Source organism: Diuraphis noxia, unplaced genomic scaffold (assembly GCF_037042655.1).
Source record: "Diuraphis noxia isolate RWA-SAM2 unplaced genomic scaffold, SU_Dnox_SAM2 contig0003, whole genome shotgun sequence".
NCBI classification, from domain to species: Eukaryota; Metazoa; Arthropoda; class Insecta; order Hemiptera; family Aphididae; genus Diuraphis; species Diuraphis noxia.
In genome coordinates this window covers 68,355,305-68,374,965 of record NW_028301713.1, presented here as the reverse complement: position 1 = coordinate 68,374,965, position 19,661 = coordinate 68,355,305, and the positions used below count along the sequence as shown (strand labels likewise).

Sequence of the window (19,661 nt, the reverse complement as noted above, 5' to 3'; positions counted from 1 at the left end):
TATAATATGCAGTCATCATGACATGTCTGCTCGCCGCCACCGCCAAAAGGCCGTAAGACCCTAAGAATATAATATTGCTCGTCCCCTAGGTCGTAAAAAGAGAAAGAAATAAATAAAAGAAAAACGCAAAGACGGCGAAGCCATTTTTATCGTCGCCGGACGGACGCGTTTAACCGTCGAGGGGTGACCGACTCGGATCTGGTTTCGGATTATGCGGCACACAGAGACGAGACACGGCGGAGTATTATATTATTATAAATCAACCTCTTTAACATACGCACATGACGATAATAATAATTAAAATATACAACGAGCGTGTCGTTCACAGATTCTTTGTACACAGCGGGGTTTATGTATTCATTTATTATTATCATTACTATTATTATACGACTAGCCGCCTCTGCAGCCTCTAAACGACGGTATAATTATTTCGTTATTATTATTATTATTATTGTCGACATTAAACAATTTTAACTAGCCGATTTGAAGCTGAAGACCAGTAACACACTATAATATCGCGGAGAGTAGAGTCTGATCAAAACCGCTGCAGCCGCTCTTGACAACTGCGTGTCTCTCTTGCGAATGTCTCGTCCTAAAATATACAATACTATGTCTTTCTGAACATAATAATAATAATAATAATATTATCATCATCGTTAGGGAAACCATCGCCGTTGTCGATTTCCGAATCGCCTATAATTATACGACGAGATGGGTCCGATACAACCGATATTCGTCCCATTTTGTTTTTCGGTCATTATATGCATTACGGCGGCGGTGTTTATCGTAAACCTTTTAACACGTGCGCTGCTGCCGTCGAGTAAATAAAAAAAAATCGGTAAACGCCACCGATTCGACTGACTTTATATACCTATCGTATAATAGTTATAACTATAATATTATTATATGCCGACACGAGTGCGTTTATTTCTGTTTTCCCGCACTGCGCGTAAATTAAATTTAATTAAATAAGGAAACGTAAATTAATCGACTAAGGTCCTCATCGTTGAGACATCATCGTATGCGTTCAGCATATTATTGAAAGGCCGTGTGTTACGACTATCGATAATATAACATATACCAGTATTCGAGTTAAAGTTTCAAATGTGTGTAATCGCTGTTGCGGCTATTTTACTCCACTGTAACGTTCTAAAAAATTATAGTAACGCTTCTAAAAAAAATAACCATACCCAAAGCATATATTATACGTCCCGCCCCTCCCCACTTACTGAACTTTTTTTTATATATTCGTGTTCTGATCGATTTTTAAAAAAATGTGCTTTTGTCATTAAAAGGTGGTCGATAAATTTAGTAGTTGACGCACAAGTTTGATGTCAAATAACTGTTAAAACGGATAGCAGGTATGTATGCTTTTGACATGTTCATCGTTCGAAAATTGTTAATTATAACTCATGAGGTCAGGTAATTTGTATAAAAAAACCTAAAAAGCGTTTCGTTTTATTATTCATTCCGTCGAAAACCCGATTAAAAATAAGTACAGATAAACATATTTCTTGCACCAAATCAATTCGAAAATTCAACACTTTATTATATTGATAGTTGACAGAGAAAACCGTCAATAATATCATATGGTATATATTATAGGGCAGGGTTTTTATTAACATATGGTACGCAAAGGGAATTTTGCTTCATAAAAAAAATTATTTTTATTAACTTTCTATCAAAGATTCCACTTCAAAATGCAAGGCCACCCAAACTAACTCATATCTCAACTGACTCAACTGCACTCAAAATCTTTTCTAGGCAACCCTACTCGACGTCTTAATCGAAATTAGCCCAGAGACCTTATCAAAAATGGAATTATATGAATTTAAGATTCATGTAAAGCTCGATTGTGATTTGTGGCCTTCCCTTTTCATCACTGTTATCTCTCTCTCAAATTTACTCATTGTACATAATATGTACTTATAGTATAGAATCTAGATAGTATAGATTGTAAATTTTCATTAAACGCTGTATTATAAAAAAAAATATATTATTAACATTAAATTTCGGTATTATCCACAAAGGACTAGGACTTACATATGTACAAAAAATATATTTTCCTAGTTATTACATACAAAAAATAAAAATAAATAGAACATAGTAAATTTCCCAACGTGAAGCCCGATAATATTGATGTTCATTCTTAACACCAATCGTCTTATTTAAGTATTTAATACATAATTATGGTACCACTTAATTTTATATTTGAGCAAATGTTTATATTTTCATAATTATATAGTTCCTAATAAATGGTTCTTATACATGTCAAATAACGTATACATATTTTAATAAGCGCCCAAAAAATATTATTAGACCTAATTATACAGTTGTTAAAAATTTTTAAGATGTGTATGGGTGAGACTTGGACATAAAAATATTAAGAAGCAATGAATATATGGCAAAAATAGTAAATTTATCAGCTAATTAACACATAATATTATTAATTAATAAAATTGAAACGATATAATATTATTATCATCAATAATGTATATATTTAATTGTAAATTATAATAAATTACACAAAATACTTTTATCATGTCACACTTCCGTATGATTTTCTTTTGGACTATAAAATAAAATGTTAAATGATTTTAGTTACAATCTAGAGAGATAATTTTGATTAGTTTCAAACTTTGACCAACGTTCTAACGTCATTTATCTGTGACAATTGTCTGGCCTATAGTATAGTTATCGTTGTATAAAATTGCACTAAATTATGATTTTTGGCATAGTTCAGGATTAATGGCATACAATACATATTTTTACAGCTATCATAGACTAAATTAAAGGAATGTTTTATATTTTAGATATAAAAACGACATAACCCATTATAATAAAAAACAAAAACTGATGTGATACGTAAAAAGTTTTCGTTGCAGACTATAATTAGTAAAGATACAAACTAATCTCCATGATTGTCGGGCTCAGTATAATATTATCGAATAATTTATTATTGCTGATGTCGAAACATGAGACTAAAACACCTACTTATAAAAACTCCAGTAAATAATCCTTGTGCATATTATATTTATTTTTGTCAGATTTAAAATAAACATAAACTTGTACAAATAATTACTGTGTGTATACTGTCACTATTAGGTGGTATAATTGATAATATTTATTATTTCGAATAATTTGAATAAAACTACTTCTTCAACGAGTGCTCTTTTACTAATCAAATAAACAACGCGTTTTTTTTAAAGAAAAAAACATAAAGGACAGGAATTATTTTTAGTGGTAGCTTTCATTTTTTTTTTTTAGTTAATTTTAATACATTTTATATCTGATTTTCAAATTGAATTAAATTTTTTTTTTTAACATGTTTCCCACAGAAAATCTTTTATTTTTACATAATGACACAGAATCTTTTTATTTTAGAAATGGGTAAAATAAAAATAGTCTGAGCTATTATTTAAAGGAATTGTGGCAAATATTTTTTTTTCCATAATGAGTTAACAAAAAAATGGTACATATTCCTGAATTTAAAAAAATTGACTTAACCAAGTCCCTATAGTCCATACTGCATGACTAAACCAAGAGTTCAAGCGGCAATATCACGATTAATTTGGTCATGGTAGTTGCTGCCTACAATTTGTTGCATCTATGGCAAGAGGTGAGTCATCCTGGCACTCGTAAGTCATCATTTCCACCTCGAGGCCCAATTATTCGAAAAATTTCTGACTGCATACTTAATTTTACTACTTTAAACGAAAATTGTATTCACGCTATAACTGTCTTAGAAAAGCAAAGATTTGCCGTTCAATGATGATCTTACTAAACGTTGCCTTGGAGGTACCACTCATTATTAAATATACACCCTACAATCTACAACAGATTTAGAATTCAATTCATAGTTTCTCGAATACGAAAACTACGCATCTATCGTCAGACACAACGAATCGGTGGTGGTTCGTAAAAATATTATTAATATAAATGTATATACAAATTGATTATAATTTATAATATTGTTATATAATATATTTAGGTGTATTGTATTATACATCCATCATGGATGATCCATGTCTAGATTGTAACGTATTACACTCATTAATAAATTATTATCGGATGGGTCGGAAATCGAGTGGGTTTTTGAAAATAGTCGATGTGATATAGAGACGAGACGACAAATGATGAAAAAACCCGTTACCTGCGTCAAATACCGATCAGTTAGGGCAACGGTTCTCAAACTGTGCCCCAAGTACACCATGGATACTTTCTTAGGACCCCACAATCTACGGCTCAAAACAAACAATTTAAAATGTATGGATTTTTATTAATGAGTAATTTTTCGTCCTGTCTTTCGTGATGTGGTATTCACGGCAGGACGCCGTGGCTATATTTGGTTCAATAAAAGGCACCGCGGAAAAAAAGCTTGGGAACCGCCGAGTTAGGGTATGGGTAACGTGACCATACGTCCCACTTTTGAGATAAGTGTCCCGCTGTCTCCAAAGAACCTAGAAATGTCCCGTTTTAAGAAAAGTCGACTTGTGGTAGGTGTTTATTGATCACATATCACAATCATACATTTATACTGTACTTATACAGTTTACAGTATATGCCTATATTATATTATATACTGTAAAACACTAAAACCCATAGTCTATAGATCGTTGGAAGTCTATTATGATTAATAAATTATCTAAATTTTTCTGTTGTCATTTTTTATACAAAAAATTAATGTTTTTTTTTTTTTGCAAAATTATAGTATAGTTTTCTTATTAAAATGTACAAATGTCCCGCTTTGAAGAAAAAAAATTGATGGTCACGTTAAGTATGGGATTCAATAATTAAGGTAAGACTATAATTAAAATATTACATAGGTGGTACTCACTTTTTCCGGTAGGGTAATACGGCGGCGGGGGTAAATCTACGTTTTGGGGTTAGTGTCTTTTACTCGGAAACCGGTTCCTATGCGCGAAACACCAAGTAAACGGTCTCTTACGGCTCCCACAATAATACTATGATGAGATATTTTCACACCTTTGTAGTGTGAGACGTTATGATGATAATGTGATGTATAGATGACGCGTCGGCGGCTGAAGACAACGACGATCACGCGATAAACCGAACCGAACCGAATCCACCAGCGGATATATTATATGAGACGTACCTACAACAGTATATTATTGTTAATAATATGATTTAACTGTACACGGCAGCAGTTATATTATAATAGTTATGTCGCGTGGTTATGTTACTTTTTAATGATATTGTGAGTCGTCGTCGTCGGCTACACACGGCGGCGGCACTCGCACGACTTGTAGACGTACGCACAGACGCCAAAGTACGGAGACGGAATCCCCTGAGCGCGACCACGTCTCCGCCGCCCGCCACACACGCACGCGATATTCGCTCCACACACGCGTTCTATATTTAAATCGCCCTTCTCTCCACCCTCGATCACGTCAGCCCGACCGTGTGTGTATGTCCGTGTCGGCCTGCAGTAAGCGAGTGTAAGTTCGAGTGTGTGAGTGGTAACAGTGCATATATAGGTTTGGATAGAGTTTTGTAAGGTAGTGTGCGTGTGTGAGTGTTGCGGTCTCACCGATTCGATTGACTCTCACTACGCGAGGCGTCTTATATTATACAAGTTCGTTTTGTGTAAGACGGATGGGTGATTTGTTGCGTATGACTATAATGTTTATAAAAATAAAATAAAAAACTACGGTTATAATTTTATTATAAATTCACTCTTGTCTTTCTCGGATATGGGTACTGCTGAAACGATCGCGATGTCTCGAATCATTCGGGCTAAATATGAAAGCCAAAGGAACTAGAAACATTTTTTTAATTAATTCTGGGCTTCTGATAATTAATCACTTGAGTGATATGTCTGTTTTGAAACATATCATTAGTTCGCCCGAGTGAAGTTAAACTTTTTAGATCTGTGATTCCTTTTCGATTCTAGTCGTATTCGTATATTATTATTATTATTTTTTAATTACAATTTCTATTTTTTTAAATGTATATTACTATATTAATTAATCCAATTCTGATTGATTTAAAAATTGTATTAGGTACTTTGTTGGTACTGCTTCTGTTTACTAATTTGATTTATTGTTTTGGACATATTAACCGTATCTTTTTCAATTTCCCACATGTGAGAGCTAAATCTAACAAACGTGAACCTGTACAATTTGCTTTGCACAGAGATACATTTTGCAACCAATAACTGTTAAAAGAAAATCAAATGGGGATGTGAGCGAATACGCAGAAATGCAGCATTAAAGTGCATTTTTTTTCTATACCACTTTTTCTAACCATCCATTCGTTCTTTGCACTTAATTAATATCTTGATATGATTTTTTTTTTAAATATATTCTGATCGTGAAAACAAAGGAAACGTTAAGCACTATTTCTAGGTAGAATGTTCGAACCTATAGTCTCTACCATATGCATATATACCACTTCATATACTGCACTATACCGTTTATACCTTTTAAACTGCATATAAAATTCGGATACGTCTTTTTTAGTCATTTTTTCAGTTAAAATTTTAAAACTTACCCTTGTGGTTTTTTTCTGAGAAATATTAAATTAACGTTCGATTTTCTTTTAATTTTGCACGGAAAACACTGTAAAAATCTATTCAAATAGTGCGGCGCAAACGTAAATTGAATGATTAAAGACTGCAGTGAACAAAACATCTTATAGTATTTAATTATGGACATTCCAAAGTTATTAATAGTTTAACTATCCAACATTTCCTCCCTGTACCTATAAAATATAAACTATATACCTACGTGTACCACATGGTCCATAACGCTCTAGACAGCATGTACAGTCACGTTTTTTCACACTTGACACTTTTTAGGTAAATATTAAAATATTCAACATTTAACTTACGTGGTATTTGTTTTAAATTTATTCGAAAACTGATTTCCAATTCAACGCCGATGCATGTATACGGGTAACGCTTTGGCAAAATCGCGGTTAATATGAATGAGAATATCCCAGTCCAGTATAGTTGCAGGTGAATCTGAGACAGTGAGACAGTAAATAGTAAGACTTCCAAATATTTTATCTTGCAGGATCAAAAATCATAATACACGCATAACCGTTGAATGTTCAATACCAGCTAAATACGTTTGATATTTATACAATAAGAATATCTATATAGGTACATCCATCAAAAATGATAATTATTACCTAACGTTTTAGTGTTACATAGTGTCTAAGATAAATAATATAAACTATTTTTTAATGCGTATATAATAATATACATATAGTAATATACATTATAGTAGAATCGTGAAATCAATTTTTTTTATCAATCGCACTCAATAAGTCAAATCAGTAATCATTACTACCAACGTGTATATCATGAATGTATATTGTATATATATATATATAATTATGTATAGGTAATTTTATATTGTATATATAATACCAATTACCGGTGTATAGTTTGGTTGATCAATTAATTGTAAAAAACTTACTTATATTTTTTTGTAATTAGATACTTATCGACCAACTCGCTTCATTAAAAAATGTTTTTATATCAAATTCAACATAGGGTTCATAAAAAAAACTAGCCTATATTCTTATCAAATAATGAAATAAGATGATTCAACTTTACATAATATTTCCATTCGTCAATACGCTAATCAAATATATATTTTTAATTATATTATATATAAAACTATATTTTTCCTTCATTTGACTGCTCTATATTACGCGAAAATGTATGTGAATACATCTAATTTACTACAAAATTACCTACCTATGTGAAATATGTGTAAGTATTATTACCAAAAATTGTTTTAATTATTCACCAACTGTAATTTACTTACTATTCAGACTTTCCGTGTATGTAAGAAGGTTTTTTTAGAATAATATTGTTCGTTATAGACCAATTTAATATAATATAGCGTAAGTGTAGACTGTAGGTATATCCTACGGTTCCCCGCTGAGATATGGTGAATTTATAAAATGTTGTTCGTTTTATTTTTGCAATAATATGTTATATTGTTAGTTCCTATCGTATTTTCTGTATAAAAGTTGATTGGGAATAAGGTCACAAAACCAATAGTCCAATGTTCTTTTTTTACGCATAAAAGGAAGAAACCTAGGTTGATGAGAGGTACAATTGTATACTCCCCATAAAATTCCAAACGTCTAATATTTTTAATTTATAACAATTCGAGTTATTACATATTAATTCATATTGCAGCAACTCTTTTATAAAGAAAAAAAAACTTGGATTGGAAAGAAAATCCTTTACGGTTTTGTATATCTACTTATATAAATGTTCAATACAATCAACATCATCAACATAACTGCAAGATTTACTGAACTTCGTCCACAAATCACTATAAAAGTATATAATATGCACCCTGCAGTGCAGTGATTTAAAAACCTTCAAATCTAACTCCATTACGTAACTAATTTTTGCGAAGTATGTAACTATGTTATGTAGGTAGGTGGTAGTAGTAGGTTCGTTTTCCCTAAAAAAGTTCCAAATCTATTTATAATTTACATTTCACGATTTATAAGTATGAAAAGGTAACGCGCGTCGTGTAGTATCTATAAATTATAATATTTGCAATAGTTTAGCAAAAACATAAGCCGATAGAGAAAGCCACGCAGAAGTTACAGCTGATAATATGTATAGCTTCGATCGAAAAACAGAAAAACGACATTCCGTGCCGGACGAGGTGCGTTCGTCTAACAACGGCACAAATGACAAAAATATTGTATGAAAATCAAACGGACGGTGCAGGCCGACGTTTCTGTACATAATATTATTATACGTCATACATTATATACGGCGGCAGTCGTAGTTTAATTGGTGAGCCTAGAATCTATAAAAGCTAGAATAAGATAGAACGGCATGTGACGTCATAGAGTTATTTTAACTACGAGATTATCGCTGGAATACATTTTTCGTCCGCACACCGTTGGTATTAGGTATTATATATATACACATAGTAGACTATTGCGCAATACGCGATCTCCACACGCTGGAGCGGATTAATATTATTTTTACTATTACTATTATAACCATTATTTTTTATTACTTATTTATTTATTTATTAACACCGCTTGCATTTTAAATAGACATTACGTCGCAGCATAACATACTTGGATCCTGGAGGTGTCGCCTGACGAGTAGTCGATTTATAACTTTACGGATTTCTGTCTCACACACCCTATCTTCCTCTCTCGCTCTCTCTTTCAAATCTTTAAATGTATATAAGTATATAAGAATAAGTCACACTTAGTTTATATAATCGCAGACGTCTTCTACAGTTGTATAAACCTTTGACAGAAGTACCCATCAGCAATCACACTGAAATGAAGAAAATATTAATCATTCAATTATAACTAAATGTAATGTGACATTGAAAGATTATAATCTATTCTGATATTTAAACTCAATAAATTAATAACTATTAGTTCTATATGAATGGATGATTATTTAATATTTATTCATTCAAGGCCTTAAGTGACCGCTGGAAAATGTATGAACAATGTATAAATGCATATGAAATTAAAAAACTTTAATACTATACAATATAACATATAAGTTATAGTTATTTATTTATTATTTCATTTCATTTCATATACATATGAATACAGGGCCCCGCTGAGAACTCGTGTGGGGGCCCCATTAGCTTAAAATATCATTACACAATTATTGTATTCTCAGCCGATAGCGCAACAATTTTTTTCTTTAGTCCAAATTTAGTAAAAACGTCAATAATTTTAGAAGTAATTAAATCGAATGTTTCATCGAGAAATTTGAGAACTAAAGATTTTTTTATACCAACATGAGACAAAAAATTACGAACAATAGGTATTTATTTAATTGCTTTTTGGTTGGAACCATAAACTAAAACAGATACATACGTACCTACTTTCCAAAAAACAGTTATTTAAAAGAATTATCAACTATGTACGAACAAAATATCTATAACGTTAACAACTACTGTCTATTTTCCTGGTTTTTGTTTTTGCACACGTGAATTTTTCGTCATTTAAACATTAACGACTCATTTCCTAATATTCCTATGTACAAGCCATAGAACCTAAACTTTGACTATGAATTACTGTAGGTATAATATACACAAAAGGAGCTTCGTAGGCGACTAACAAAAAATTATTTTCAGTAGGAGCCAAACCAAAAAAAATAAATGGAAACTTTATCAGATTGAACTGATGATTTTGTGGCTAACATATATTTTTGCGTTTTGAGATGATCGTGTATGCCCGATTGTCCGGCTCATGAAATATTCATTCCACCACATCATACTAAATAACTCAACTGTTGAATTTTTAACGCTGTTATTTAGGTATAACAATCACACTTCAACATTTTTAATTTAGGAACTCAATGACTCGCCAGGTGTTACAATTTTTAAAATTTACTCTAAAAACTTATATTCAATCTTCAAAACAACAATTTACCAAACTTAAATTAAAATATTTAGTTGGTTCTTGTCTCATTGGCGAAAAAATGCATACTCCTACTTTATTCTATAAATTGGGTACCTATGATGTTGGTTAGGTCAACTTAATCTGAGCGCTATACTTAAATAATGTTTTAGTTATTTGTCAAGGCGGATATTGATTATTGATTTTTACACGTTTAGATCATATAATATGAATATATTAAAGCCTTATAGGTACTTTTTTTATTAATTTTTGGGGTGGATTGCATACACCCGTCTGTATAGGTACAATTTCCAAAATATTTGGACCACAACCCCTATTTTTTTATTTTATTTAATTGAACTTTTAAGCACAGACCACAATGAATCCAAGACGTACCTACCTAAAATGTACTAAATATATACCACCATACTTATTCGCGCATGTGAATGTGAACAAAATGCATATAGGTATAATGACATAATGTATAGGTACGGGTGTGAACTGTAAATAATATATAATATAAATAGGGTTCAGAAATTAGAAGCCAAAAAAGACAAAATATGCAGAAAATTATAAAATATGCATGAAAAATAAATCGATTTCTAGCTTGGTCTATAAATCGAGAGCATACAGAACAATATGCAACTCCTATAACTCCAAACTCTAAATATAAAAATACATTTTATTTACTTATTTAGGTACTTATCACATATATATCATATATGGCAATTCTGATTCCAAATGTGTTCTTGCAACAGCACAACGCAGTGAACACATACAATATTGTTATTTGATATTCATACAGCGTGTACATTTTCACATCGCATAAGTAACATATACCGCAGGTATATGAACGTGATAAATCAGTAAGATAAAAACTATACATTTTAAGGTTTAATCTTTTTGGTATAAATCATAGATGAGTGAAATGCCTACACGCACATCTGCACAAAACCAAATAAAGCCGTAAAAACTCGCATTATGATGATTTAAGGACCAAATAGTCGCGAGACATCACATGCGATACAATACATAGGAATGGGTGTCATGGTGAATGATAATAACATTAATACCTAATATAGACATCTTCTTCATAGGCAATATTAATTTAAAAAATAGCAATAACAAGTTATGTAAACGTGGTAAACAATACGCTGCAGAGAATTTGACTGAAAAACAAGATCCGAAGAAACATACAAGAAATACTTAAAAGTATACATATTGAATTCATTATTCTTCTATTATTGTTTGTAATCTTCATTATTCTTATTACCTATACTGAATGAATTTTTTTAAATACATTTAATTTAAATAAGTTGAAATCAGCATACCAGACATTTTTTTAAAAATAAATAAGCCTCGGCGTCTTTGGCCATTGGCATTCAAGGAGTTTAAACTTAACTTTTTTTAAGGATACGGTATTTACATATTATATAAACAAGAACAGATTTTAAACTATTTATAAGATTGGTTTTAATTAAAAAGGTCATCATGTGACTTATGGTATCTGGATGGAGAACTTCCGACATGATATTTGATACCCCAGATTCTCGTTTGTCCGTTTCATAGAAACGGCATTCAGATACAATGTGTTTGATTGATAGGAGTATACTGCAACTGGCGCATCTTCTTGCTTCATCAAGTACTGGTGTGTTAGCGACGTGTGTCCTATACGAATTCTATTTATTGCCGTTTCCGTCTTCTTTGAGAAGTCCGGTAGAGAGGGTCATGTGTGGAGGATATTTTTGATTTCGTTTAGTCTTGAGGTACCTTGTTTCCATGCCTTTAGCCATAGGTCAAGTATTCTATGGCCATATATTGATTAAGATTATATTTGATATGGATTTAGCGTCGCGGAGGTTGAAACTATTAAGTCCAATAGCATCAGAGAAGGTAATTGCTTTACGAGCTTTTTCGTCAACTCTTTCATTTCCCGATATTTGGTTGTGACTAGGAATCCAAATTAAGGAGATTGAATAGCCAGATTGAATAAGGTCGTTGAATTAATTATATATTTTCCTGGTGATCTCGTTTGGGTAGAAGTTTTCAATACTCTTCAATGTACTTCGTGAATCGTTTAGGATTATTGAATTATGTATACGTTTTGTTTTTATGAGGCCCAAAGCAAAACAAATTTCCACTGCCTCAGCTGTGGAGGTATATAGAGCTAAAATTTGGTAGTCTCAGCATGGTGACGTGATCTTGAAATACTACCGCTGCTCCGTCACCATTTTCCATTTTGAAGCTATCAGTGAATATTTTTGTATAATTGTGGAAATCGGAGATGATTTAACTAAGTTATCGGTAACGTGTCTTGTATATGTAGTTTTTTAATAACCAAGGAGACGTGTAGGAATGGAACAGTAGCGGATCTGAAGTTTATTTGAGGAGGGGGCAAATTGGTATCATAAATTGATAGCTACCTAATAACAAAGACGCAACCACGTAACTAAATACACATTTCCGATTTTCATATTTAAAAAAATACTATTTTTTGTATCATATATTTATAAGTTAATGTTATAGCTATGACTTATGAATTTCATATTCATCTTATCATACGGTGCTATAATTTAAGTAAAAAAACTTCCCTAGGGAGGGGTAATCGCCACGTTACCCCCCCCCTCAAATCCACCACTAGAATGAGATGTCTTTTAGAGCGTATATGGTCTGTTTCGATAACTTGAGGCTATTTTGGGAGCGTCTGGTTTCGACTTGTGAGTAGCATGGTCTCTCCTGATGTCGAGTGGGACTACGCCGGCTGTATTAAGAACGCTGGGAATAGGGCTGGAGTGAAAGGCTCATGTGACAAGCCTTAGTCCTGTATTGTGCACAGTATCGATCATTTTAAGTGCTGATATCTTCATACCAAACTTATACTGGACACAAAATGCAAAAATACAAAATAACTGATGACTATATTTTATAAAATTAAGTGTTGTATTATTGACTTTTTTTCTTAAAGTAAAAATGCACACTATGTAAACTTAAGACTTAACTTGAACACATTAACATTTTAAGATTAAATAACCATGAAAACTCGACAGTTAGATATTTACATCTTAAATTTAAAAGTAAAGGCTTAACATTAAATATTAAGTATGAAGTTTGGCGTATTTTAAATGCTATAAATAAAATCTTATCGTAAAAATCATATTATTTATACTAATTTCAATTTCATCATGAAAAAAGCTGTTTGGAACACATAATTACCATTTACAACTATTACCAGTGCAAACATTTGAAATATAATTTTCAAAAAGTAAAATTATAAACAAGTTTCTTTTTTGTCTTGAAAATCCCATAATTTGTATCAAAATATTTACAAATTTTTTATGCTATAGGTAATGAGTATAATATAAAGAAATAAAACATTTATATACAAGTACTTAATAATTTAACATTTGAAACTTTCTTATTAAATATTAGATGACAAATAAAAATGTAAAAATATAATACTATCTTAACTATTACTAAACAAATTTTATTTATTTTTTATGACCAACTAGTGTTTATGATGTATTTTTTTGACATTCTTTGCTATCCAACATAGACTGAAAAAAATAATAGATTAAAACTTAAACATATAGTGAAAAATCAAGATATTAATAATATTATCAGCAAATAATCATTTTTTCTAGAGTTCCGTGCTACTAACAATTTTTAAAAGACAAACATAAAAAAAAATATACAATACATACCTACATTTTAGTTTAAAAAAAGGATATGTTAACATATTTATGAAATCAAATATTAAATACTATCGAAATTTCTCCACATTATTAAGTCTGAAAATTATATGAAAATGTCTTACAGATTATGAAAAGTAAGAAGAGTTTGATATACATTTTTTTTTATGATTCTGAATCTCTTATCCAAATCATTTCTTCGACTCATGAATTTAAAACTTTCTAAAGATTCATTAACAAGCATTTATTAGCCATGATTTAGACAAAAATTTTATGCAAATGTAAAATCATTATATAATACAATCTGCTAACCATACTTTACAATAAATGTCTTATAATATAATATAGAATACAGAATTATAACCTAATTTTCATTAGAATACGTAATCATACAACTATCAATTAAAATAAAAAATGTTGATGTAACAAAAATTTAGTTTAGTAAAATAATTTAGTAGTAAATGTTTTCAAACCCAATTATTTTTATTAGTCCTAACAACTATAACAAATTTTCCTGGTCACTTGAAATTCATTACAACTAATTTTTACTGATGTATTATATTTATAACAAGACTTAGATATTCATTTTAATTAAATATGTAATATAGTAACAGTTTGAACAATTATTGACAATACTTAAAAATGTTTGATCAACTGAAAATTCAAGAAATATTTCATATTGAAACTGTTTTTAAGTTAAAGTTGTAACAGAAATTTGTTCTAAACAGAATAAAAAAATATTATAGACCTATATAAACAGTTAAGCTAAGAAATACTTTTCAAATATTGAAATATATCAGTCAATCAACACATGACTCGACAAATTAGTAATAATTTTATCCAATCATTACAATGGAGGGTGCAATACATTAAATAATTGCTGTATACAAAAATATGGCAGTACCTAGAACATGTTTTAATGGCAATTCAGACAGTAAAATATTTTTATTTTGTATGTACCAACCAAAATATAAATACATTTTTAAGTATATTACTAAGCTTTTCATAGAATAAAAATTATTATTATATTAAAATATCTATTAATTGTAATTGATTTAAATTATATTGGCAAACATACAAAGGGTCTAAAAAGTCTCACATAATATAGTACATAATATAGTAATTTAAAAGTTGAATAACTATAATAATAACATTAATTAAGTAACACATTATAATTGGTTTAAAAAAAATAAAGCATCCATATCAATTATTTTATTATTAACATGTATATTTATAAACTATTTTAGGAAATTAAGTAATTAAACTTTTAAATTACTATTATACAGGGTAGGTATACCACAAGGATTTACCCATTGTGATATCTCACGGAATAATGGATACATAAAAATTCTGGTTTTATAAGAAGATTCACAGGTATAAGAACTACAATTATTTCATTTTTAAATTTATTTTAATGTTTTTGTAAAAAAAGTAAAAAAAATATTTTTTTATTTAATTATTTCCAAAAAAATTAAAGATAGCCATTTTGTAAAAGTTTATTTTTCTGAAAATAATGACGTTTCTAAATTTTATTTTCATTAATTTCCTGATTTTAATATTTTTTTCTAGTTTTGAAGAAAAAAATATGATTATAACATTTATAGCTATTAGGAACACAGAAAAGTATTCGGCCCGCCGTAAGAGAATGCGCGTGGGTTGCATGGTCACATGTTTGATAACATTACGATGTTAAATAATTCACAATTTTTCTCGAAACTAAAACAAAAATTAAAAATCGGGAAATTAATGAAAAATAATTACAAAATTGTTATGGTCAATTTTTTTGGAAATAATTAAATAAAAAAATATATTTTTTAACTTTTTTATTTTTAAATTTTTTTATTGTGTTTACTGTACTTGTATTTTGTAATTCGTAATTGTAATTTTAATTGTAATTGCTGAAACTAATTGTATCCACAAAGTTTAGATTAAAAAAAAAACTTTTTTACCAAAACATTAAGATAAATTAAAAATGAAATAATTGTAGTTCTTATACCTGTGAGTCATATTACAAAACCAGAATTTGATATCACCATTATTTCGGGAAATATCGCAATCGGTAAATCCTCATGGGACACCCTGTGTATTAGTGAAAAAATCTATTAACAGTACCTATAGAGAGATTTTTTGATCTACTGTAGCATATCAACCAAATAAAAAAGTAGTTACAGTAGCTAAAACTAAATCACTACTTGAATTATTAAATTATGGATAGACTACATCATATAACATGAATAGTAATATAAATCAATAATGTTTAATCATACATTAAAATTAAAAAATATTTTTAGTACTTTTCAACATTTCTAATCTTCTTTTGTTATAATTGTATTATTAGGAAGTAATTAATAATAATTTGTAGTATTATACCTGTACTATTAGTGAATCAGCTAAAATCTGTAAATCTTGTTCAGCTTTAATAAGCTAAAAAAAATAAAAATATTATTATAACCAACAATATTATTATTACATAGCCTAAATGAATTTATATTAACCTTATGGATACATTCCACTTTTAATTCTAAGTTTTCGGTATGAATCAATTTTTGTTTTTCTATTAGTTCAAGAAACTCTTGTGAGGTCATTTTAATTGAGCCCTCATTTATGAAAGGAGTCATGTTTTTGTTCATTAAAATGTTAATACATTGATCAACTTCTTTTTTTATTGATACTAAGTCCATAATTTCAGAGCTTGAATCTTGTGTTTGTTCCTAGAAATAGTAGAACATACTTTATATTATGTATTGACAAACTTATATTACATACTATTTTTATGTTGGAACTTAAAGTTAATCAATAAAAGTTATTTATTAATAATCATTAGTTATACACAACATACAATATATATTTTGATTATTTACATATTTATAAAAAAAATAAGTGAATAAAAATTATCAAATATATTAATTATATATCTAATATCAATTATCGATTATACATTTTTAAGAAATTTTAATTCTTACAACCTACCTCACAATTTGAGGTTGTTTTAAAATCATTATTTCCATTCGGTAATATTGGTTTATTTATTATCTTAATTAACTGGTCTGAAATATCATCAATACTCTCACCGTATTCGTTTAGTACTGTCTCAACTTTTAACTTTGATATAAGTTCTGGAGGAAGATAATTTTTTTTTTCAGCAGACTAAAAAAAACATAACAAGTAAAAATAACAATTAAGATTGATTGAACATTCCAATGCTATAATATAATATTATAAAAAATAGGCTTCAAAAAACATAGTTGGTACTTTTCTGTTATCCCTACTACCGCGACTCTCAATCGTGTTATTTCGACCATTATAGTACTATCCAGATAGTTCCGTATTTTAATAAATAATACACATCATAAATTGCCATTTATGTAATAATGTATATTAGTATAACGTTTATTATCAGCAATCACATAAATTATCACAGTAGTGGAGAGTTATAGTATAAAACCACGATTTACAATAGTATTAACTTAAATTGTGTATAAAACATAAAATCGTCAAAATTATCACAAAACATCAAATTACAAATTCTAAAATTATCACAACATTGGATAGTTATTATAATATAAAACAAAAAGTCTTCAAAATTATCAATAAAACGTAAAGCGGTAGTCGCGGCATCGAGCGGTAGTAGGGATAACAGAAAAGTACCACATAGTTCATAGTGAAATACAATAAAATATGAATGTGCATAAATCATTAGTATTTAGTATTTATCTATAATACACAAAAACAATGTACTAAAACATTTTATTTAATTTTAAACTAAATAACTGTTATTTTCTCTTAGTTTTTTGGCTGGTCATCCATTACTTACTTCAAAAACCAAAAGTTATTAGAATACATGATATAAAATAAATGGAATAATAAAGTCACTCAATATGTTTTACTACTCAATACATTTTACATAAAAATTTACTCTAATAATAATAATACCAATAACAAATTTATATAAACTCTTACTCGAAAATAATTACTCTTTTCATAAATGTCATTCATTAGTTCATCATAACTTGGATATTGAGTGGTGACTGTTGTAGTTGGTATCAAAGATTCAATAATTTTTTTCCAAGTAGTTGTATGTAACTTTGTAGTCATATTACCCTAAAAATATAAATTTATTTTTATTTAATAAAAAATTATTAATTGATAAGAATTCAAATAAATTTTTTTTAAGTTTTTAAAAACTTAAACTTTTTATTATAATTAACAATATCCTCAAAAAAAAAAAACTACTTATAGTTTAGAAACTTTGCTTACTTTTAAAAAATTTTGTGCAGCTATTTTATCCAACAAACCAAATGACACTAGTATATACTCTAAATCTAAAACAAATTATAATACATTATTTTACTATTACTATATTAGTAATAAATCATATAATTGTTAATTACCATATGTGTTTGAGTCCTCAGACTCAGGATCAATATCCAATAATAATTTATACACCAAAACCTTTATAAATTCATCTCTGCTGGGTCCATTCTGGAATATCAATGATTGAAGATTTTCATCATCAATATCAACTAAATACATTAAATCAACCTTGGTGAAACGGTTACGTACCCATTCCAAAAAAGACTTCATAATGTAAAATTATAATGTACAAGCTATAATCTAAAAAATAATTAAAATACATAAAAATATACAATATACATATAATTAATTAATCCACCACTATCCTATGAAGTGATAAGCGATGAAATCGATACAAACATCAAAAACAACACCCATCTTTTTATGTAATCGGGTTAGAAAAGCATACATCAATGTTGTAGAACATACAAAAATTTAATTCGAATATTGGCTATGATGTTAGTAGATTTTCTATATTAAAAATTATTCAACGAAATTAATATTGAATTTAAAAAGTTTAGACTATTACATACTTGTTTGGTAAATCGTAAGAAATAGAGAGCAATAGGTTAAAATCGGAATCAAAATTATGTTAACGGCTGACTTGATTTAATAAGCTTAAAACTTTAAACAATTAAATTAATCTTCATTGTATTTAAAACTTAGTAGGTCTCCAAAAACAAAACGGTCATTGCTCATCAATATGAATATTATCACTTATCAGTAATACAAATTATGAGATGATACTACAATCATAGAATAAAAAGAGATGGGAACAGTTCGGTCTCGTGATAAGAGTTCGGCATTTTGATAAGATATTGTAACTGATTAAAATACACAGATATATAAAAAATATTTTTATATATCTGTGGTTAAATACTAGTATTTATAATCAATAATATCTATGCTCTAATCCACGATTTAAAATACAATTTAAATAATAATAATAATATTTTAAATCGTGCTCTAATCTCAAATTCTCAAATAATAAATATATAAATTAATATCAAGCATCAGATATTGTAAATAGTCCTAGTACGCTTTTTGCTTTTTTTGAGTGTATGAATTTCTCGTCCTGATTCTGGATCATAGGTATACATTATTTATTCGTAATTTATCCGTCGGCCGTAATTAATATTAATAGTAAATAAGTAATATTACTGTTATTTAACGACTTTATTACTTTGCGGGTTATCATTTTATATTTTTACAGCTGATAGACGTTGGTACTTGTGT

General features: G+C 28.9%; 1 protein-coding gene across 4 annotated transcripts; it reads right to left on the bottom strand.

Annotated features, from left to right (window-relative positions):
* Positions 1–13,292: 13,292 nt before the first annotated feature.
* On the bottom strand, positions 13,293–19,142 carry LOC107171725 (uncharacterized). Of its 4 annotated transcripts, XM_089224224.1 has the most exons (10): positions 18,959–19,142; positions 18,786–18,896; positions 18,636–18,686; positions 18,464–18,554; positions 18,330–18,394; positions 18,033–18,173; positions 17,043–17,219; positions 16,568–16,783; positions 16,443–16,496; positions 13,293–13,937 (listed from the first exon to the last, which is right to left on the bottom strand). In XM_089224224.1, the coding sequence occupies exons 3-10, from the start codon at positions 18,654–18,656 to the stop codon at positions 13,896–13,898; spliced, it is 807 nt and encodes a 268-aa protein (XP_089080350.1). In that variant the 5' UTR covers positions 18,657–18,686; positions 18,786–18,896; positions 18,959–19,142; the 3' UTR covers positions 13,293–13,895. The 4 variants fall into 4 exon arrangements, with proteins under 4 accessions (XP_089080350.1, XP_089080349.1, XP_089080348.1 ...); XM_089224223.1 differs by lacking the exon at positions 18,786–18,896; XM_089224222.1 differs by having other exon boundaries at positions 13,295–13,937; positions 18,464–18,686.
* Positions 19,143–19,661: the final 519 nt, after the last annotated feature.